Here is a 23,862-nt window from a genome sequence, read left to right as displayed (position 1 = left end):
TAATAATAATAATAATAATAATAATCACGTTGCTTTCGCTGAAGCCATGGAGCCTGCATTCGCCCCATAAGACGCATACACATCTCCCTTGAATTTTTGGAGGGGGAAAAGTGCGTCTTATAGAGCGAAAAATACGGTATATGTTCTATCTGTTAAAATAAAAAATAGAAAAAATAAAATAAAAAGCACACCCTGCGCCATAGCAGCGAGATTCCCTGGAACCAGCCCCTCACCTCTCTCTGAGGAACGAGCAACAGGCATCCTTGATGTTTTGCAGCTGCAGGAAACTTGCCCCCATCAGCAAGGACTGGACGTTCTGCTGGTCGATTGCCAAGTGCCCATTGTAGGCAAAGTTGATCAGAGCTTCCAGTGCGCTAAACGGGCCAGAGAAGAATGGGAGAGCGTGAGATGTGAGTAAACACACACATGACTTTATAAGCAACTTCAAAACAATTGTGTGTGTGTGTGTGTGTGTTTGAGTGAGGGGCGGTGGGGAGGGGCAGCAACATTCAACCCCGGACAAGGTCTATGTTGATTGATAGGCCTTTATCAGATTCCAAGGATTCCAGGCCTTCAACAGCAACAAGAACATTGCGCTTTTAGTCCTTGGGATTGCAGAGATAAGCTGGAAAACAGCAACTGTGACGTACTAAGGTTATAACATCTTTACAACTTCATGTTCCTGTAGCTTAGTTAGATGAACTTTTGCCTAAAAGCAAAGGAACCAACTGCCGTTTCCACATGTTTTGGGGAGAAAAACTCACCCCGAAATCAATAAAACAATTTTTTTTTTTGCATATGGAACTATATAATGAATTATGTAATGATTATAATTACGTATTATAATGCAGGAAAACCAGAGGTTACAAATTTTCTAGTACAGTGGTACCTCGGGTTACATACGCTTCAGGTTACAAACTCCGCTAACCCAGAAATATTACCTTGGGTCAAGAACTTTGCTTCAGGATGAGAACAGAAATCGTGCTCCGGCGGCAGCAGCGGGAGGCTCCATTAGCTAAAGTGGTGCTTCAGGTTAAGAACAGTTTCAGGTTAAGTACGGACCTCCGGAACGAATTAAGTACTTAACCCGAGGTACCCCTGTACTTGTGCAATGTTTTGTACTCTGTATGTCACTTCTTATTGTTTAGAATAAATGGAGGTTGTGGTTTGTCTTGGTTACAAGAACCATAAAGTTCCCACATCACTTTGATTGCGCGTTCTGAGCGCTGACTACTTCTTGGTACCTGGAGTAAGGATGGCTCTTGCTTTGAGCGATTCTCCAATACAGTGGTACCTCTAGATGCGAACGGGATGCGTTCTGGAGCCCCGTTCGCATCTAGAAGCAAACGTAACCCGTGTCCGCACATCTGCGCGTGCCATGTTTTGGCGCTTCTGCGCATGACGTCATTTTGAGCGTCTGGGCATGCGCAAGCGGCGAAACCCGGAAGTAACGCACTACGTTACTTCTGGGTTGCCGCGGAGCACAACTTGAACGCGCACATGCCGAAGCACATTCAACCCAAGGTATGACTGTACCCGCAATGCTATTTTATTTTTATTTTTTTGCAAGGTTTCAATATTTCTGACACGCTCTTGAAGTCATTTTCATTGAGTAGTAAATGGGAGATTCCAATTTTTCATTTCGGGGGTGAACTTTTTCCACAACTGAGAAGGATCAGTTCCCTTTTTCAGTGTTACTAAGCTGCTGCACCCCCAAAAGGAACTCCCCATGGATTACCATTAAGCAGTTGGTCCCTTACCTTTCCTGCCCCACCCCGGCCACAGTGATCCATGCGACGGTCACCTCCAGGCTTGACTACTGTAATTCGCTCTATGCGGGGCTGCCCTTGAAGCTGTCCCAGAAACTCCAGCGGGTGCAGAATGCTGCAGTGAGGCTCCTCACAGGGTCTCTGCCATGGGAGCATATTCACCCAGTGCTTTTCCAGCTGCACTGGCGCCCGGTGGAGTACAGGGTCAGGTTCAAGGTGCTGCTTTTGACCTTTAAAGCCCTTCACGGCCTAGGACCCTCGTACCTACGGGACCGCCTCTCCTGCTATGCCCCACGGAGAGCCTCAAGGTCCATAAATAGCAACACCCTAGTGGTCCCGGGCCCTAAGGAAGTTAGATTAGCCTCAACCAGAGCCAGGGCCTTTTCAACTCTGGCTCCGGCCTGGTGGAACGCTCTGCCTCATGAGACTAGGGCCCTGCAGGATCTGATTTCTTTCCGCAGGGCCTGTAAGACAGAGTTGTTCCACCTGGCCTTTGGCTTGGAGCCAATTTGATTCCCTCCCCCTTTCTTTTTCTTTTTCCTTTTGTGATGAGGCTGCATTTTAATATTTTAATGTTCCAATATTTTAATGTTGTATTTTAATCTTGTTTTTAAGTTGTATTCATTCAACTTGTTTTTATTATTGCTTGTTAGCCGCCCTGAGCCTGGCCTTGGCTGGGGAGGGCGGGGTATAAATAAAAATTATTATTATTATTATTATTATTATTATTATTATTATTATTATTATTATTATTACCTTGGATCCATGCCCTGCATGACAATTTCATCTTGCTTGCACTCCATCATGTCGTTTGTAAACATGGCATGGAAGTAAGGGATGGAGGCTGCCAAGACAATCCGGTGGGCACTGAATTTGTGGTCCCCAACCTACGCAGAAAAAGAGAAGGGAAGAGACATCAGCTATTTGGTTCCAAGGGGAAATGTGCCATTTCAGAATGGGATACTAGTCCACTAGTTGGCCAATACAGCGCTAGCCAGACCAATGGGAAAAGTCGGCATCTTCCTTATATTTAATTTGATAGGCTGCCAGCACAAGGGCGGGTCTAAAATGAGAATGCTTACTCAAAGGGTACTGCAATAGTAAAGTTTTCTGGCAGATATTGAACGAGCCTTGTAATACAAAGTACATGTTAGATAAGGTTAAATTAAGTTAACAAAAAACAACGTTGTGTAACTGTGTAAATAATAGTTTACTTGAAAATTAGTACAACGGGTATAGTCAGAAGTTTCTTTTCTTTGCAGACTTTTTATTTTTTTTGTATGTATACTCTCAATACCGTCTTTTTCGCCCCATAGGACACACTTTTTCCCCTCCAAAAATGAAGGGGAAATGTGTGTGCATCCTATGGGGCGAATGCAGGCTTTCGCCTCTCGCTCTCCAGGCTTCGCGCAGCTCCCACGGCTTGCGGAGAGTTGCCTGCATGCTGAAGGCAGCATGCGCAGGTCTCCACAAAGCGCAGGAGCCCTGCATTGGGCTCCCACGGCTTGTGGAGAGTTGCCTCATGCCTAAGGCTGGCATGCTGAGCTCAGGGCGCCCAGACTTTGCGCAGCTCTCCGCAAGGCGTGGGAGCCCGGCACTGGGCTCCCACGGCTTGCGGAGAGTTGTCTGTTCTGGGGGCTGGGGAAGCTCAGGCTTCCCCCGCTCCAGCCCTGCACCTGGGGGGAAAATATTTTTTCCCCCTTTATTTCCCCCCCAAAAAAACTAGGTGCACCTTATGGGACGGTGCGTCCTATAGGGCGAAAAATACGGTAATTTCCATGTTTGTTTGCTGGTATTGCATGTATTTTAAGACTCTGCTTGTTCAATAACATTTTTTAAAAATAATAAATAAATAAAATGAGAAAGCTTATGCTTACAGCATCATTTCCTGCCTCCTGACGCTTTGGACTACAACTCCCATCAACCTCTGCCAGCTTGGCTGGGAATGAGGGGAGTTGTATTCCAAGGAATCAGGGGGCACCAGATTTGGGAGAGGCTGCGATACTACAGGGATAGCCAGCACAGTGCCTATGTTGCCGGACTACAACTCCCATGAGCCTGCTGGCTGAGGCTGATGGGAGTTGTAGTCCAAAACATCTGGAGGTTTACCACGTTAAGCTATCCCTGTGTGTGTGCACACAAGCGGAATCCACAACAACCTAAGCTTCTATGAAACAAGAACACCCACATTAGCGATAACCTATTCCAGTGTTTTTCATGTTGCCTGGTGTGCCGTGGGAAAAACTGAAAAACTTGAAAGATTAAAAAAAATATGTCAAATTTTCGCCCACTAGGCGGGCGCCAGACTGTGTCCACCCTATTTTCCATCCGTCCTGGGTGGGGATCAAATCGGATGGGATCGGATGAGAGCCCCCATAGAGAGCAGCGGGACTCTGACATCTCTGACACACAGTGCGGAGACGGAGCTGTCATCCGCCGGCTCAGTGGGGATCAGCGGATCGATCCCCGCTGAGCAGAGAACGGTCCGCAACGTTTTTGTTTGCCATTAAAGAAAAAAATATTAAACATTTTCTAATGGTGGTGTGCCTCGTGATTTTTTTCATGAAACAAGTGTGCCTTTGCCCAAAAAAGGTTGAAAAACACTGACCTATTCAATACTTTTACAATTAGAATTACTCAGCGCAATCTACTGTCTCTTAATCAGATTCTTCTGAAAATCGCACAAGCGGTGGTGCTCCTCCTCTCAGGGAGAAACACAGATAAGGCAGCCGGGAGAGATAACAGCAGACACACCCTCCGTTTCCTGTTCGCCACGGACACAGAATCTACTTGCATCTGACATGTTGGCAGATCATAGCTCTGAATACATAAAAGGTCTTTTATGGAAACTGAGAAAACCCCACGGGAGGCGGCTGGGCGGATAAAACGAGATCTTACGGTGCCACAGCGCCTAACCCACATGTTAGATCACATGGCAAGAAGCCGTCTGTGTGTTTCCCTTGAGCCACTGCAAAAACCTTTCCCTCAGCAACCAGGTTAAAAAGGAAAAAGAGAACCGGCAAACTCTGCAGATGAAAACCAAAAAGGATGCAAATTAAAATCCTTGCCCGGAAATGAAGTTAGGCATTGGACTACATGGAAATGGCGGAAATGACTGGCAGAATCCGAGACCAGGGAGAAAAGTTGGTGGAAGAAGACTGGAAGAAATTTAAAATATATCTACAGAAACATTGTAAAATTTTTGAATGTTAATGACATTGAAATGAACTGAAGGGCTTCTAGCAACAAGGTAAAAAATAAGATTGGATTGATAATACATAAATTAATTGGATATGAATTTGCTGAATTAATTTTCAAAAGGGATACAAAAAAGGGAGATGTGAGGAAGTCAGGAAAATAAGTGAATCAAAGATGAGGAATCAAAAAGAGGGATTTTTGTGTTTTTTAAAAAAATGTGTTTTCTCTTTTTTCTTTTTTCCCCCTAAGTTAAACTCCTGTATTTTTTGTATTTTATAACTCTATATTTTTGTGTATGTGTTTTTTTCCTTTTTCTGTTTGTTGTTATTCCTAAAATCTAATAAAATATCATTAAAAAAAAAAGGAAATGATCACTTACTAGCTTAGATTCCCACGTGCCGATCACTTACTAGCTTAGATTCCCACGTCTGATTCTGAACAGAGCCAGGGTAACATTCTGCCTGTGGTTTTTGAGGGGCGCATTTGAACATGGCTGCAATGCTGCCTTTAGAATCCAAAAAGGTTCTCTGTGGGAGACACCCGACCGGCACTTGAGCCTCGAGGTCAGGAGCAAGATCTCCCAATGGGATCCCTGTGTACCTAAGTTGTCAAACCAGATGTCAAAGACTTTTAGAAGACATCTGAAGGCAGCCCTCTTTAGGGAAGCTTTTAATGTTTGATGTACAGTATTACAGTATTTTAATATTTTTTTGGAAGCCACCCAGAGTGGCTGGGGAAGCCCAGCCAGATGGGCGGGATAGAAATAATAAATTACAGTGGTACCTCGGGTTACATACGCTTCAGGTTACAGACTCTGCTAACCCAGAAATAGTGCTTCAGGTTAAGAACGTTGCTTCATGATGAGAACAGAAATCACATGGCGGCAATGGGAGGCCCCATTAGCTAAAGTGGTGCTTCAGGTTAAAAACAGTTTCAGGTTAAGTACGGACCTCCGGAACGAATTAAGTACTTAACCTGAGGTACCACTGTATTTTTTTTAATAATAATAATAATAATAATAATAATAATTATTATTATTATTATTAAGTTGGGCACTCTGCTGGGTCTCCGTCTTTCATGAGAGCTCCAACTGAAACACAGCATCGGATGGGGAACATCCCCTTGGGTCCTGGATACAAAGGATGGATGTGGCTGGAGAGAGTCTGGGAAGATGTTGAGCTAAAAAGGAGGAGCCAGAATTCTCAAAATGCTTTCTGCCACTTCCTGTTTCTCCCCACTGGGTTTTCTCCCCTTCTCTCCCTACTAATTGCCCCACTGTGCAATTAAGCTTAGAGGGGATCTTAGCACATGGAGAGGATTTATTCAACTCCACCCTTTTTACAATACGATAATCTTTCTTGTCATTGTCCCATACAGAACAACGAAATTGAAAAATCTACATAAGACATTCAAAAACCAACAAGCCTGCTATCCCAGCTATCCCAACCTGGTTAGCCCCCTAAAAAGTGATACCCCATTTTTAAATACAATATACTCCCATAGAGACTCCTTATACTGCGTTTAAAACCAAAACTGCATTTGGGCAGAAACTGTTTCTCAGGCGGCTAGTCCTAGTCTTTATAACCCTGTACCTTCTTCCAGAAGGCAGAAGCTGAAAGAGATCATTTCCGGGGTGCGCACTATCCTGCGCTATCTCTGAAGCTTTCTTATGGCACCTGGAAGCATAGATTTGATCCAAGGTGGGAAGAGTGCACCCAATTATTCTCTGCAGTCTACAACCCTGGACAGCATTGTTTTTCCCCTGACCGTGCAGCTCCCAAACCACACACAGAGACCATAAGTTAATACACTCTCCACAGTACAATGGTAAAATGCCATCAACAGGTCTTTTGAGAGATTGTTTTCCCGGAGGATTCTCAGAAAATATAACCTCTGCTGTGCTCTCCAGTTGCCCCCATCAATTCAGCTCCCATTTGGGTGAAGAGGAGCCATTTTGGCATGCCTAATTGTCACACAGGGCTGGGAAATGATATATAATGAAATAAAAAAATGTTTAAAATAACCTTTGTTTAAAAAAAACCAGAAGCTTTTTTTATTAGGAATTACAGGTACCGAGATATCAAAAGACCAGAGGAAACTGTTCATGTATGGGACAACGGCCGCTCAGATGCTGCTAGCCCAGAAATGGAAGGAAGAAACAACCCTAACTAAAGAAGAATGGCAAGTCAAGTTGACGGACTATGCCGAAATGGCGAAATTAACTGGGCAGCTCAGGAATCAAGAAGACAAGAAATTTAAAAAAGAATGGGAAATGTTTATAATGTATATACAAAATCACTGCAAACAGGTCAAAACATTAGCAGGATTTTAAACACACCTGTAATCTTATAGATAATATAGATAACTTTGGAAGATGGAAAAAATGGAAAAGTATTGATATGAAGTTGAAAATAGAATCAAGAGGACCCAGGGATGAGATGGAGGAAAGTCAGGAGATTCAGAGTAATCTCGCTATGAGGATTTTGTATGGTTATTTGATGTATGTTTATGTTCTTTTCTTTTTCTTTCTCTATTTTTGAAAATTGAATTAAAAATGTAGATAGATAGATATAGTCACACAGGGCTAAGAAGGGTCGCAGGTCAAATTCCAAGCCACTATGGGGTACATCTGGCCCATGGGGGTGGCAGTTACCCAACTGTTAAAAAGGTAAAGTTAAAGGACCCCTGACAGTTAAGTCCAGTCGCAAATGACTCTGGGGTTGCGGCGCTCATCTCGCTTCAGTGGCCGAGGGAGCCGACGTTTGTCCGCAAACAGTTTTTCCGGGTCATGTGGCTAGCATGACTAAGCCGCTTCTGGCAAAACCAGAGCAGCGCATGGAAATGCTGTTTACCTTCCTGCCAGAGCGGTACCTATTTATCTACTTGCACTGGTGTGCTTTCGAACTGCTAGGTTGGCAGGAGCTGGAACTGAGCAACGGGAGCTCACCTCATCGTGGAGATCTGAACTGCCGACCTTCCGATCGGTAAGCCCTAGGCTCAGTGGTTTAGACCACAGCACACCCGCATCCATTCATTCCCCAACTGTTAGAGAACGAGAAATCTTTAGCTGGGAAGAGATAGCAGAAAGCAGCAGGCAACTGCTGAATATGAATGCATCCAAGGAGTGTTAAGGAATTGTGGGAATCAGTATATGCATATAGCAGATACTCCGAGCTTCAGGAATTTAATGTAATGCAAGGACAACAAGACTGCAAGAAGTTCTGCCGTAAGCACAAGTGATTCAGTTGAGAGCTTTTTGCTACAGTTTGGTAGCAAACTGGATGAACGCTGCTTTCATGTGGCTATAGGACTCAGCATCCTCAGAAGGCGTAACACCCTAATTGTGGTGGGATGAAGGATGGTGTAAGAAGGGAAAGCTCGAGTCATGAGCGTTACTCTCTAGCCCGAACATTTCATATGTCAGCTCTGAGTGGGAAGTGCTAAGGCCTGGATTTGCACCTTTCTCTCTCAGTCAAAACAATATTCTCTCGGGTTTGCTCTGAGCAAAATCTTTGGCATTGCCTGTGCCCACATTCTTAGGCGCAAAGGGTGCCAAGTTGTGTTGATGTATAAACACAAGCAGTGGGGTGAGCAATGGGGGAAAGTGGGTGAAATATACTCAGAGTCGCAAAGTGATTTCATGCTCTTTATTCAGCTCATAGTGGTGAGGAGGAATGAATGAAAGTCCCCTCAAAGTATCTGCTTTATATACATTATTTACACAATGGGCTGCACATGATTGGCTAATTCCGGAATTCTACTGTAAGCCAATCAGGTTGTGGATTCACTCCTATCTGGAGCATGATTGGGTGGTTCCTGCTAACCAATCATACTGCTGCATTGTTCTAGGACCAATCAGACTGCTGCATTCTGAATCCTATTGTTCTAGGACCAATCAGACTGCTGCCTTTTGGAGCCTATTGTTCTAGGACCAATCAGACTGCTGCAGTTTGGATCCTATTCAACTCAGTACATAACAGTGGGGAAAAGGGATCTGGCCAGGACGGTTCAGTTCCAGTCGAAGCTACTCAGTTCAGGTGAGCTCAGAATCCACTTCTCTTCCCTGGTTTTATCAAACACACATTCCAAGATGATGGCGGGAAGAATAAGAGGTTTGGCAAGGCGCCCTAGCCACCCTTAGCAGATTGCAGAGCGAGCCCCCAGGAAAAGCCTATTTTTTTTTCCATGTTGAGAGCTACTGCCACCACAGTGATGAAGAGAACAAGCTTCAGATTGACTGGCACCAGGAAATAACCTATAGCAGGATCTCAAACCTACTGTTGACATACGAACATTTCATTAACATTCCATGCAGAAACATTTGTGCCAACGGGCTATTTTCAGCATCTGTGATGAAAAGCTCGCTTGTGAGTGCCATCTGGGTGTGTTTAATAAAATGTATTACTAGTCCGATAAAGCAATTCCGGAACAGTATGTTGTAAAGCTCCTTGCTGCTGTCTGCAGAATATGGGCAGAGATGAACGGGGCAAATATCGGCTCGGAGGAAGGCCACAGCTCAGCGGCAGAATATCAGCTTGGCTCGCAGAAGAACCCTGGGTTGAATCACTGGCACCTCCAGATACGGCTGGGAGAGATCCTTGCCTGAAAGCCTGGAGAGCCACTGTGGGGTGGGGAGAGTCAGTGTTGACAACACTGAGATGAACCAACGTTTGGACTCAATGTACAGCAGCAGCAGTATTTGTAACGTAGATACAAATACAGGGACAAACTTCTGAAACAAGCCCAGGTGCTAATTTCTTCCCCATCCGTACTCACAGGACCTAAAAATATCAGCCACAATTTCACAGGCTCATTCGCCTGCTCTGTCTTCCAATGAGATATATGCTCTCATTTGCCAGCAATGCTCTTCTGCAGCCTTCACATTAAAGGTAAAGGGACCCCTGACCATTAGGTCCAGTCGTGGCCGACTCTGGGGTTGCGGCGCTCATCTCGCTTTATTGGCCAAGGGAGCCGGCGTACAGCTTCCAGGTCATGTGGCCAGCATGACTAAGCCGCTTCTGGCAAAACCAGAACAACTCACGGAAACGCCGTTTACCTTCCCGCCGGAGTGGTACCTATTTATCTACTTGCACTTTGACGTGCTTTTGAACTGCTCAGTTGGCATGAGCAGGGGCTGAGCAACGGGTGCTTACCCCGTCGCAGGGATTCGAACCACCAATCTTCTTATCGGCAAGTCCTAGGCTCTGTGGTTTAACCCACAGCGCCACCCGCGTCCAGTCTTCACATTATATTATTGTTGTTGTTGTTGTTGTTACTATTATTACTATTATTTTATTAAATTTGTATACCACCCTATACCCAAAGATCTCATAGTTCACAACATAAAATTGCAATATTAAATAATCACAAAATGCATAATAAAAATAAGAACAAAAACAAATTGATGATCCCCTCGCCCACAACACATTTAAAAGGGCTCCAGATGCCAATCAGCCCAAGGCCTGGTTAAAGAGGAACATCTTTGCCTGGTGCCTAAAGGTGAATAATGAAGGCATCAAGCGAACCTCCCTAGGAAGAGAATTCCACAGACGGGGAGCCACTGCAGAAAAGGCCCTGTTCTCATGTTGCCACCCTCTGGATCTCTTTTAGAGGAGGCACACAAAGAAGGACCTTAGATGATGACCTCAGGGTCTGGGTCGGTTCATATAGAGAGAGGCTGTCCTGGAGGTATTGCGGTCCTGAGTTGTTTAAGGCTTTATAAAGCAGCACTTTGAATTGGGCCCGGAAACTAATGGTCAGCCAGTGCAGTTGGGTCAAGATTGGTGTAATATGCTCAAACCGACTTGCCCCGGTGAGCAACCTGGCTGACGAATTCTGCCCGAGATGAAGTTTCCAAACCATATTCAAAGGCAGCCCTACGTGTGTCTTGGGACGCACAGGCACAAATCTGACATCTGAAATAGCAATACAGTCATACCGGGTTACAGGTGCTTCGGGTTGCGCACCACGCCGATCCCGGAAGTACCGGAACAGGTTACTTCCAGGTTTCGGCACTTGCGCAGAAGCGCTAAATCACGCTTTGCGCATGCACAGAAGCACCGAATAGCAACCTGCGCATGCGCAGATGAGACGCTGACGGTTGCAAAAGTGCTTCCCGCCCGGATCACGTTCACAACCTGAGCATCCACTGTATCCAGAAACTGCCACAAATAATGTCCAGCTAGTAAACTAAGCCAACGCTTGTGGACCCCTGTACGTAGTAGGCATGCAGAAGAAGCCTGTGTTTCACCTTGGAGAGTTTTAGTAGGTTTTTCTGCTTGCGATGCCGTTTCATGGCGATGAGACAGTTTGCAAGGAATGTGCGAGCGCAGCCACCTGCCTGCTCAGATCCACTTTCGGTAACAAGATGTACAAAGCTTTCCCTTTATAGCACTCAGTGCCGGTTTAATGAGAGGCTGTTTCTCCCCTGCACACACCCACACCTGAATATTAATAACTCCCAATAAAGCCTTCTGTAGAACGCTGCAGGTGCCATAAATATGTCAGGCTGCCTGGCTGAAAGCAATCTCAATTTTGTAAGGCCTCTTAAGCGCTTTTTTTAAGCAGGCCCTCTGGGACTCTTGACTTGAGTTACGGACTCGTCCTGTTCCACGTACTGATGGCCAAGGGCACACCTGTTCTCAGAAGTAAGCTATAAGACACGGGAATTTGGTAGAGCTTTGACAGGCATCAAACAGGAGTCCAGAAAACGTTATCAACAGAGCCACCAGTATTATGTAGGGTTTTTGGTTTATTTAAGCATCTCTTAAAGCAAAAAAAGCAGAGACATCACTTGCCAACAAAGGTCCGTATAATTCAAGCTATGGTTTTCCCAGTAGTGATGTATGGAAGTGAGAGCTGGATCATAAAGAAGGCTGATCGCCGAAGAAGTGATGCTTTTGAATTGTGGTGCTGGAGGAGACTCTTGAGAGTCCCATGGACTGCAAGAAGATCAAACCTCTCCATTCCTAAGGAAATCAGCCCTGAGTGCTCACTGGAAGGACAGATCCTGAAGCTGAGGCTCCAATCCTTTGGCCACCTCATGAGAAGAGAAGACTCCCTGGAAAAGACCCTGATGTTGGGAAAGATGGAGGGCACAAGGAGAAGGGGACGACAGAGGACGAGATGGTTGGACAGTGTTCTCGAAGCTACCAGCATGAGTTTGACCAAGCTGTGGGAGGCAGTGGAAGAAAGGAGGGCCTGGCGTGCTCTGGTCCATGGGGTCACGAAGAGTCGGACACGACTAAACGACTAAACAACAACAACAAAGCATCTCTTTAGATGCTGCAAGTTTAACAGCATATCCTTGATTCAAGCTCTGTGGAATATCGCTTAAAATTGAAAATTGTCTCTTTGGTCCCCCCCCATTTTTACTGACCCTGTTCTCCATGAGATTTGGGGAGGCGGGGTGCACACAGCTCTCATTGCCCCCTCTCCCGTAATTTAAAGTCACCCTGTGAGGCCTATTAGACAGAGAGAGAGAGAGAGAGAGAGAGAGAGAGAGAGAGAGAGAGAGAGAGAGAGAGAGAGAAAGAAACTGGTTCAAGATCAACCAACACGTAGCTGGCAGAATGCATACAAGAATTTCAGATTCCCCAAGTCCACCGCCTAATTTATAGGAGAATGATCTCATCTAAAATCTCCTATACTCCTTGGAGGAAGGGCAAAACCAAATGTGATTAAAGCATTCATTTTTTTTTACTTCATAACAAGCCTCTGAGGTAAGGACTTCAGTCCTGGGCTGGAGAAGTAGCCCAAATTCCTGGATGCTTATTTCAATTTCCCCGGAGTAGGAATGTTTTAGGAAGCAGCCATGTACAGGGCCGGGTTAAAAACTTCAGCTTGCAAATTCAGTAAATTGATCTGCCGGGGTAACAAATAGATCAACAATGGGGGCTTTTAGAGTGACTCCAATGCACACAGAGACAGCCACATCACCTTGCTGAGTAAGTTTTGGTTCGTTCACACGTTACATTCTCTATGAAAGCGAGGGCTCCGTCCAGAGATGTTGTGCTGCTACCCAGATCATCATTTATAAAGAGATCTGTGGTACAGCACATGTTTCTTCCCAGTTCAATCTCTGGCATCTCCACATAAAATAATCTTAGGCAGGAGATGGTGGCTAAGACCCCTCTCTCTGACAGAGGCTCTCGAGAACTGCTGCCAGTCCGAGCAGGCAGTGTCAGGCGAGGTGAGCCAAAAGCACGACCTGGTTTGAGGAAGCACTCAGGTTTGGAGCTACCATGCTGAAACATCTTATAGGAACACAGCAAGGGACGGGGACCCTAGATAGTGCAAAAAGGGAGTTCTTCTCCTCTGGGTGCTTTTCTGCCCTCTCAACTGACACCTCAACATCTGATATATCCTACATATCACACACATATATTTCACACGGCAAATGTATGTTTCTCCATACCATCCCCTTGTTGGAGTGGATAGACATCGCTACCATTACACTCCTAAAATGATGAGTATCTGCGTTTTAAACGCATGATTTAGAGACACCAAGGAAGTTTCGCTCCAAAGCCTAGTTTAGTTTCAGAAACAACTCTTGCAGGTCTTCCCAATCTCCAACAAAAAGGAAACAACAACAAAAAAAGGTTATTTCCTACTGCCATCTTTCAAGACAGTTACACCACTCATTACAGAATGTTCAACGGAAGAGAAAACAAGAATATTTGGTAATGCATTCGTTCTCAACAACCCCACTTTCCCTAACTATAGGTTTCATTCAACACCGAAGTAGGTTTCTGTTCCAGTTGCAGTTTCACAAGCACAGCGTCACAGAGCAACACCTGCTCAGAGATATTATACTTAAGCAATCCTGATCCACAGTCCCACCCCCCTCCAAAAAAAACCTTAAAAGAGAAATTCCCCCTTTTGTATTCTACTTAGCTGAAGCCCCCCTTCAGGGATTACTGCCTTGCCGTGGTGAAGGGGCTTGAATAACTCAGAGAAGCTACGAGCTATGCTGTGCAGGGCCACCCAAGATGGACAGGTCATAGTGGAGAGTTTTGACCAAATGTGATCCACCTGGAGGAGGAACCGGCAAGCCACTCCAGTATCCCTGCCAAGAAAACTCCCAGAGACATCACTTTGCCAACAAAGGTCCGTATAGTTAAATCTATGGTTTTCCCAGTAGTGATGTATGGAAGTGAGAGCTGGACCATAAAGAAGGCTGATCGCCGAAGAAAGGATGCTTTGGAATTATGGTGCTGGAGGAGACTCTTGAGAGTCCCATGGACTGCAAGAAGATCCAACCTCTCCATTCTGAAGGAAATCAGCCTTGAGTGCTCACTGGAAGGACAAATCGTGAAGTTGAGGCTCCAATACTTTGGCCACCTCATGAGAAGAGAAGACTCCCTGGAAAAGACCCTGATGTTGGGAAAGATGGAGGGCACAAGGAGAAGGGGACGACAGAGGACGAGATGGTTGGACAGTGCTCTCGAAGCTACCAGCATGAGTTTGACTAAACTGTGGGAGACAGTGGAAGACAGGAGTGACTGGCGTGCTCTGGTCCAGGGGGTCACGAAGAGTCAGACATGACTAAACGACTAAACAGCAACAACTAGCTGAAGCCACCAGAGTCTTTCTCCTTCCCACAGCCTCCACCATGGCACCTTCCAACCTTGTTCTGAGAGTCCTCTCCACCCTGAACCTCTCTGGAGCTGGGGAGGTTTTTTTTGGAGGGAGTGGGACTGTGGATCAGGATTGCTTAGGTATAATATCTCTGAGCAGGTGTTGCTCTGTGACACCTCCCACCTTGAAAACTCCAGCGTATATGTGAAAAAAATTGATATCCCGTACATCTGGTTGGTTACATTACCAATTCTTTAAAATTATGGATTTGTAATTCCGTAATGCTATTACTGTATATCCTCTGAAGAAGGAACGGGGGCGTGGAGAGGAGAGGCAGAAGGCCAGATCACAGTAATTCAATACCTCCAAATAGAAACGTAACAGCTGTATTGATTCATAAATATGGAAACGTTTAGGAGCCATCACAAGCTGAAATCTAATTATGTCAGAGAATGAAAATCCAATTGTGACAAACAAAAGGGAAGGGCTTAGAGAGGAAAAACCAGTCCCAATTGTTGCTGCACTAAAATGAAAGGCAAATGATCTCAGGTTATAAAAATAAGTAATACTTGCAGTGGAGGACAGCTGACATTCAACAATTTGAACCCAAATCGGTTTTGGTGATAAGATACATGTATACATAATTTTCCTTATATAGTAGTACCTTGGGTTAAGTACTTAATTCGTTCTGGAGGTCTGTTCTTAACCTGAAACTATTCTTAACCTGAAGCACCACTTTAGCTAATGGGGCCTCCTGTCGCTGCCGCGCGATTTTTGTTCTCATCCTGAAGCAAAGTTCTTAACCCGAGGTACTATTTCTGGGTTAGCGGAGTCTGTAACCTGAAGCATATGTACCACTGTATCGCGAGCTGGGTGTCCGTAGACACCCAGATGTTGGATTTCAACGCTTGCCAGTTGTAACCAGCCAGGCCTATGGTCTGGGATGATGGGAGTTGTAGTCCAACAACACTTGCCCTCTCTGGCCTTGCTTACTGTGGGGAAAACGTTGTGACTAATCACTGTGAAGCCGGCCCAAGCAGCACAACCTCTCTCCAATATAGACTGCCATTTGTGACTCACTCAGCATCAGAGTCTGAGAGCCCAAAACTGCATTAAGCAGCAGCCCTCGGGCAGAAGGGTCAATAAAGACAGGAAGGAGAAGACACAGCATAGCACTGCTAGCTGGTATTATTCACAACAGCTGCTTATATCCATCACCAAGCGAACAGAATCCTGCTTCCTCCTCCAATTAAAGTGCAATTCTGCCTACACAGCTCAATGTATTGTTAGCGAAATGCCCATTCGAGCAAGTGGCTTAGAACAATGGTTCCCAAACTCCCCGCCCCCAGACCACTTGAAAACGGCTGAGGGTCTTAGCAAACCACTTAAGAATGGCTTTTGTGCCCAGTACAGGAATTGTAATGCTCTGTGCTAGATGCTCTATGATTCTGAATGGTATTTTTATAGCATACTTCATTTTTATATGATTTTATTGTGCACCATAGATTCTAAAATGTAACGCAATAAAATACAATGTAAGAAGCAATTAAAATATGATTAAAACTCAAGATTTCTAATGCAATAGACCATCCTCGGTCTCACATCCACAGAGCACCTGAATGAAGTTCGTGGACCACTGATGGTTAGTGGATCACAGTTTTGGAACCCCTGACCGAGAATTATCCCAGATCTTCTTCATCTTTTACCTATCCTAGTAATGCTTGCATAGAGTTCAATATGCTGAATGTAATACAAACAAACTGCCAAACACCTTGTCCTGTTGGGCAGATCTTCCGCCCAGTTTTTCAGGCTTCTCCAATGCTCTGTCAAGAAATGTTGACTGCTTTGTACTAGATTAAGGAAAACTATTCCACTGTCAGCTATACCTGCTTGAGAGACTCTCCTGAGAGTAATGACATTTGCTTTCCTTCGGGGTCGGCCTGCTAAGTGGGAAGGAGGACAACCGTGTCCTAGAGGACAGGAAAGGAAGGTCTCTCCCTCAAGGAAAAATTTCGCATTCTGTGCAAAGTCAGCTGTGTTCAGAATATCAAGGGGAGGAAATGCTGAGCAAACAACTGGATCACAAGTGCACTGAAAAAATGTTTCTTTAAATGACCATGAGAGAGAAACGGGATCTTTGGAACAGCAGAAAATACTTGCTACAATACTTCTGCTCCACAATAATAGCACCCCCAAATTATAACCATTATTCAACAAAGCAGTGGTTTTTAACCAGTGTGCCGTGGCACCCTGGGGTGCCTTGAATGATGGTCAGCAGTGCCGCGGGCAACCCTGGCCTCTGTCCTTCTTTCCTTCCATCCCTCCCTCTGATGCCCTCTTGCGCCTCTGCCACCCAAAGGCTTGCACAGCTGTTTGTTGCGGCAGCCCTGGCTACAAGCTCCCCAGGTGAATGGTGCCTCTGGGGCTGGTCAGGGGGTGCTGGTTGCCAGGAGCTGAGGTGGCCTCGGAGTAAGCAAGCAAGCAAGCAAGCGGTCGAGGGAGCCCAGCCAGCCAGTCTGCCAGCCCCTGCTGTTGTGAATGGACAAGGGAGGGTGTTTGAAAAAGGGTGAGAAGCTCCCAGCTCTACAAGCAAAGGGTGATATAACTGGGCTCCTGAGCTCCGCAGGGTTGCCTCAGAAAGAATGTAGTTGGTCAAGGGAGCCGTGGACTCAGAAAGGTTGAAAACCTCTGCAATAAGGGGTACGTGTGCTCTGCGAACAAACCATGCACACAAAGAAAGATTTGTTCAGAAATGAACATTCCCTTCTTGGAAACCCACTAAAACCTGAACATTTCATTCAGATATTACAGGACTTCTCTATCTAGTTCAGGGGCAGGGAAATGGTGGGTTAAATGAGGTTGGGGGATGTCATTCATTTAAAACATTTTGTACCACTGCTCTTCGGCCAAAAGAGCTTTAATATTATGATCAATAATGAACAAGACAGTTCTTGCCCACAGGCTAACCTTCGGAAAGGCATGACGCACAAGGCAAATGGAGTGGGGAGGGAGAATGCACTCGGGCAATTGGCCTTAATGTTAGGAACTTCTTGCAATGACCATCTTGAATGGAAATGGTTCAGCGGGAGGAGGAGCCAGCAACAGCTAGTATCTCTGTGGAGCTGATGATGTGGGCCCTGCTCCCCATTTCTCATCGGGCTACTGCCATATGGCACAGCTGATGTTAGAGGACAGCTGAGGGATAGCCATATGGAGCTGTCTGGATTTTAAGTGCATTGTGGTGGGAGACTTCATACTGGTTTTCTGTACCTAATAAACCTATCCACCCCCCAAAAAATATGGATTTAAATAGGGGACAGGGAAACCTGTGGCCCCACAGATGTTGCTGAACTACAACTCCCATCATCCCTAGTCAGTGAAGATTCTTGCTGAGGCTGAGGGAAGCTGCAGTTCAGCAACATGCAGAGGGCCAGAGACTCCCCACCCCTGATCTAGGAGGCAACAGGTTGTGCCTGCTTTTTAATGAAGGGACTGAACTTGCCTTCAAGTTCTGGTACCCTTCAGATTGAGGAAGGTCAGAAACAGGCTCATGAAGGATAAGCCTTAGTGACGATAAAACATACTAGCTTAGATTGGGACCTCTATATATCCCTCGTACCTACGGGACCGCCTCTCCCGGTATGCCCCACGGAGGACCTTAAGGTCCATAAATAGCAACACCCTAGAGGTCCTGGACCCTAAGGAAGTTAGATTAGCCTAAACCAGAGTCAGGGCCCTCTCAATACTGGCTCCAGCCTGGTGGAACGCTCTGTCTCATGAGACCAGGGCCCTGCGGGATCTGATTTCTTTCCGCAGGGCCTGTAAGACAGAGTTGTTTCACCTGGCCTTTGGCTTAGAATCGGTTTGATTCCCTCCCCCTCTTTCTTTTTCCTTTCTCCTCTTGTGAAGAGGCTGCAGCCTAATGTTTTAATGTTGTATTTTAAATTGTATTTTAATCAACTTGTTTTTATTATTGGTTGTTAGCCGCCCTGAGCCCGGTCTTGGCTGGGGAGGGCGGGGTATAAATAAAAATTATTTTATTATTATTATTATTATTATTATTATTATTATTATTATTATTAAAGTGAGCATCTCTTTGAATACAGGATGCTGTGAGAACACATTAGGGGAAAGACTGATGCCTTTATACCCTCATTGTTGGAAACAGAACTGCTGAATTAATTAGAACCTGGGTCAGACCCAGCAGAGCAAGTTTTTAGAAGAAGAAGAGAAGAAGAGTTTGGATTTGATATCCCGCCTTTCACTCCCCTTCAGGAGTCTCAAAGCGACTAACATTCTCCTTTCCCTTCCTCCCCCACAACAAACACTCTGTGAGGTGAGTGGGGCTGAGAGACTTCAAAGAAGTGTGACTGGCCCAAGGTCAGCCAGCAGCTGCATGTGGAGGAGCGGAGACTTGAACCCGGTTCCCCAGATTACAAGACTACCGCTCTTAACCACTACACCACACTGGCTCTTTAATGCCATAATGCGTGTTGAAACTGTGTAGGAGGTCTAAAAGGGAAGATCAGATAATGATTTCTGGACTTCCGGAGGATTGCAACGCTGGAGCTGGAGCATCCCAACTTTAAAGAAGGATGAGAGCCTTTGATGCTGCCCTTTGCCAAACCACCGCTGCCAATCTGCTTCACAGCAGCCACATGCCAGGCTGGGAAGAAGTATTCATTCCATGAGTCATTCAGTCCTTGGGTCGCTTCTCCTTGAGGAGAGCGTGCAGCTGCAATTTGCATGCAGGAGGTGGAACACCACAAGCTGGGCCGATGCCGAAATCCAACTTACACACGGACCACCCACAAAACGTTAAAACCAGGACTAGCTAGGAAGCACCGCTGTCACCAGCAACCTAGGCTTCAAAACCCCATTGGGCAACCTGGAACACATTCCTGAGAGGTTGCACAGCTTGCAATGACTAAAGGGCAATGCTATGCAAATGTGGTTACTCCTAATAATTGGGACTGAAGTTATCCTCCACTGGATTATAATCAAAGGGCAAACCCAGGATGAGAAGATCCCCAAACAAGGTGCTGCCACCTCATTATAATACCTTCAAACAAACAAATGCTGAACAGGAAACTTTAACCTGGACAAAAACATGGGCTTTGTAGTATCGCCCTCAACCGCAGCTTTTTGCTACTTGGGCTCTACCCGTTTCCCAGTCCCAATCTGATCCCAAACCCCATCTCATATAGGTCCCCACTTCTCCCTTGTGGGCCCCTCTACCCGTCAGGGTTACACCACTCAGGGATGCCAAATAAACCTGCATTTCCTTTAGGTGGGAGGGACCGCCTTAGTCCCAACTTGCTACATCTTCTCTCTTAAAGCACACCTCTGCCTTCCCCACTGACAGTAAGGCAGCCTTTGAAGGCTAAAAGGTAAAGGTAAAGGGACCCCTGACCATTAGGTCCAGTTGTGGCCGACTCTGGGGTTGCGGCGCTCATCTTGCTTTATTGGCCGAGGGAGCCGGTGTACAGTTTCCGAGTCATGTGGCCAGCATGACTAAGCCGCTACTGGCGAACCAAAGCAGCGCACGGAAACGCCGTTTACCTTCCCGCTGGAGTGGTACCTATTTATCTACTTGCACTTTGACGTGCTTTCAAACTGCTAGGTTGGCAGGAGCAGGGACCGAGCAATGGGAGCTCACCCCGTCACTTGGATTTGAACCACCGACCTTCTGATTGGCAAGTCCTAGGCTCTGTGGTTTAACCCACAGCGCCACCCGCGTCCCCTTTGAAGGCTACTGGACTACAATTCCCAGCACCCCCAACCAATAGCCATGGGAGCTGGAGCTGATGGGAGCTGGAATCCAACAGCACCAGGAGGGCACCTAGTTGGGGAAAGCTGATCTGGAGATTTAAGGGCAGGGCAACCCCCTCCTGCTACTGCCTACCTCCCACCCCACCCCAAATCACACCCACCATCTTTCCTATATGGTTTTTCTTCCTCAACAGGCCCTCCTTCCATAACATCCTGATTTCCAGCTGCTTACAGGGAAGTGACCGTCTTCCCTTAGCTGCCATAGCAAAAGCGACTTTTTATGGAAGGTGGGGATCCATAAAATAAGCCAAATAAACTCTACCGGAGAGAGCGCAGCAAACACAACACACTGCTTGCTGCTGGCCCTGACATTGTTCAAATGTCGTATATTTGTCGTTTCCCACCCCAAAACAAGCCACTTTTTTGAGTGCTGCTTGAGCAGACAATAAGGGAGTGCATATTGCCGCTTATTTTATGTGTGTATCGCCACCTCCTACAAGATCAGTCTCAGGTCGACTCGCAGCTGTGTTGTAGGGGGGCTGGGCTAGATGACCCCTGGGGGACCCCCCTTCCAACTCTGTGACTCAAGATTACCTTCCGATACAGGCGCAACATGTATGCTGGAAAACCAATTCCGTCTGCCTCATTTATTTATAGTTGGGGGGGGAGGCGAAATGCTGACCAGACCCCCCCACCGCTTCCCCTCCCTCTCAGGGGCAGACCCCCCATCTCTCCCCTCAGGGACCCCCGCCACACCTCACACCCCCCCGGGAAAGCCCCAATCCCTCTCCCCTCCCCCAAGGGCCAGCCCCACAACTGCCCCTCCCCTTCAGGGAAAAGACCCCCCAATCTCCCTCAAGGAAAAGTCCCGCATCTCTCCCCTTCCCTTCTCCCTCAGGGACCCCCGCCACAGCTCACCCCCACCCAGGGCCAGCCCCCATCTCTCTCTCCCCCCCTCAGGGCCAGCCCCCCAATTGACCCCTCCCCTTCAGGGAAAAGACCCCCCAATCTCCCTCAGGGTAGCCCCCCATCTCTCTCCCCACCCCCCCAGCGCCAGCCCCCATTCCCCCCTCCCCTTCAGGGAAAAGACCCCCCCACAAATCTCCCCCAGTTGAAAAGACCCCCCATCTCTCCGCCTCCCTTTCGCCTCAGGGACCCCCGCCACACCTCACCCCCCAGGCCAGCCCCCCCAAAGACCCCCAATCTCCCTCAGGGTAGCCCCCCATCTCCCTCAGGGTAGCCCCCCATCTCTCTCCCCTCCCCTCAGGGCCAGCCCCCACATCTCCCCCCTCCCCTTCATGGAAAAGACCCCCCCAAATCTCCCTCAGGGAAAAGACCCCCCCCATCCTCTCCCCCTCCCTTTCTCCTCAGGGACCCCCGCCACACCTCACCCCCCAGGGCCAGCCCCCCCATCTCCCTCTCCCTTCCCCCTCAGGAGCAGCCCCCCATTTTCCCCCTCCCTTCAGGGAAAAGACCCCCCCAAATCTCCCTCAGGGAGAAGCCCCCCCCATTTCTCCCCCCTTCCCCCGCCGCCTGAGGCGCTACCTGAGGGTGACGTCGCAGAGCTTCCCCTGCCTCCGGATCTCGCCCATCACCCCGTAGCCCCGGCTGGGCAGGTTCCCCCCACCGAGAAGTGCACCAGGTCCTCCGGGTCCAGCTCCGGGTCCGGCCCGGCCGCTTCCAGCATCTTGCCTGCCTGCCTTCCTGCCTGCCAAGCCCCGGGTCCGGCCGGGACCGGCGCCCGCCGCGCGCGCAGAGGCGGAGGAGGGAGGGGAGCGAGAGAGAGAGAGAGAGAGAGGGCAGGGGCGGGCAGCCCTCCTTCTCCTCGCTTTCGCTTCGGGCGCCGCCCTGGCCCCGCCCGGCCACCGTAACCCGGACGAGGCCGGCCCCCTTTCTTCGCCTCAGCCCGACGAGAGAGGCGAGGGGGACACAGAGAAAGAGACAGAGAGAGAGAAAGACGCGCCGGAAGCTACTAGCCCCGCCTACCCGCCCCTTGCGCGCGAGAGCGTCCCCTTCCGGCCCAGGCCGGCGCTCGAAGCCGGAAGCGGCGGTCGCCATGGCGACGGCGGATACGGGAAGCGGCGGTCGCCATGGCGACGGCGCGCTTCCCTCTCGCCGTTCCTCCTGCCCGCGCGCTCCCGCCGGCGCTCTTTTAATGCCTCAGGCGCTCCCTCGCGCGCTCCCGTTCGCTCTCTCCCTGGCCGGCGGCGGGAGCAGGAGAAGCCTCCCCGGGGGAGGGTCAGTGCCTCCGCGTGTGCCTTTCTTTCTTTCTTTCTTTCTTTCTTTCTTTCTTTCTTTCTTTCTTTCTTTCTTTCTTTCTTTCTTTCTTTCTTTCTTTCTTCCTTCCTTCCTTCCTTCCTTCCTTCCTTCCTTCCTTCCTTCCTTTTTTTTCCCTTCCTTCCTTCCTTCCTTCCTTCCTTTCTTCTTTCTTTCTTCCTTCCTTCCTTCCTTCCTTCCTTCCTTCCTTCCTTCCTTCCTTTTTTTTCCCCTTCCTTCCTTCCTTCCTTCCTTCCTTTCTTCTTTCTTTCTTTCTTTCTTTCTTTCTTCTTCCTTCCTTCCTTCCTTCCTTCCTTCCTTTTTTCCCCCTTCCTTCCTTCCTTCCTTCCTTTCTTCTTTCTTTCTTTCTTTCTTTCTTTCTTTCTTTCTTTCTTTCTTTCTTTCTTCTTCCTTCCTTCCTTCCTTCCTTCCTTCCTTCCTTCCTTTCTTTCTTTTCTTCCTTCCTTCCTTCCTTCCTTCCTTCCTTCCTTTCTTTCTTTCTTTCTTTCTTTCTGTTTCTATCTGCCCCTCTTGAGGGAGCCCTCCAAGGGGCATAGGGAGGACTCTCTGGGGCAACAGCTGCAGCTTTCCCTTGGGTCCTCCGGCTGCTCAGAGATGCGGGTGGGACTGGGCTAAAATAGTTGTTGCTTAGTCGTGTCCGCCTCTTCGTGACCCCCTGGACCAGAGCACGCCAGGAACTTCTGTCTTCCACTGCCTCCCGCAGTTTGGTCAGACTCATGCTGGTACCTTCAAGAACACTGTCCAACCATCTCGTCCTCTGTCATCCCCTTCTCCTTGTGCCCTCCATCTTCCCCAACATCAGGGTCTTTTCCAGGGAGTCTTCTCTTCTCATGAGGTGGCCAAAGTATTGGAGCCTCAGCTTCAGGATCTGTCCTTCCTGTGATAGTCTGCCACTTGGGTTTTCCCTGAGCATGTTGATCTCTTTCTTCAGCAGTCCTCAATAACGGTCTTCCACCACCCAGCAGCACCCGGGTTTTACAGTCGGAGTGAATGCTGCAGTGCTTGTCCACAGAAGTTCAGTTTAGATTCATGACTAATGCTTATTTACTAACCTGTGCTGCACATTCCTTCCTTTGCAATATTTAGATAGAAGTAAACTCCACAGAGGGGACCCGGGTGGCGCTGTGGGTTAAACCACAGAGCTTAGGACTTGCCGATCAGAAGGTCGGCAGTTCGAATCCCCTGCTCCTGCCAACCTAGCAGTTCGAAAGCACGTCAAAGTGCAAGTAGATAAATAGGTACCACTCCGGCGGGAAGGTAAACGGCA

General features: G+C 47.6%; 2 protein-coding genes across 3 annotated transcripts in view; one reads left to right on the top strand and one right to left on the bottom strand.

The window, feature by feature from the left end:
* KLHL18 (kelch like family member 18) overlaps positions 1-22,085 on the bottom strand; it is a 45,654-nt gene extending 23,569 nt beyond the window's left edge. Inside the window, 5 exon segments of the mRNA XM_081882785.1 lie at positions 234-374; positions 2,526-2,656; positions 21,864-21,865; positions 21,868-21,940; positions 21,943-22,085. Coding sequence (XP_081738911.1) covers positions 234-374; positions 2,526-2,656; positions 21,864-21,865; positions 21,868-21,940; positions 21,943-22,005 — 410 coding nt within the window. The 5' untranslated portion in view covers positions 22,006-22,085.
* A 304-nt stretch (positions 22,086-22,389) lies between these two features.
* Positions 22,390-23,862, top strand: part of KIF9 (kinesin family member 9) — a 42,156-nt gene continuing 40,683 nt past the window's right edge. For both annotated transcript variants that reach the window (XM_081931665.1, XM_081931664.1), the window contains exon 1: positions 22,390-22,556. The gene's annotated coding sequence lies outside the window, so the exon portion shown is untranslated. The remainder of the gene's footprint in view (positions 22,557-23,862) is intronic.

The sequence above is a fragment of the Podarcis melisellensis genome, assembly GCF_964234715.1.
Source record: "Podarcis melisellensis genome assembly, chromosome: 12".
NCBI lineage: Eukaryota > Metazoa > Chordata > Lepidosauria > Squamata > Lacertidae > Podarcis > Podarcis melisellensis.
Note: the sequence above shows the minus strand (reverse complement) of the source record. Positions and strands in the feature narration are given on the sequence as shown.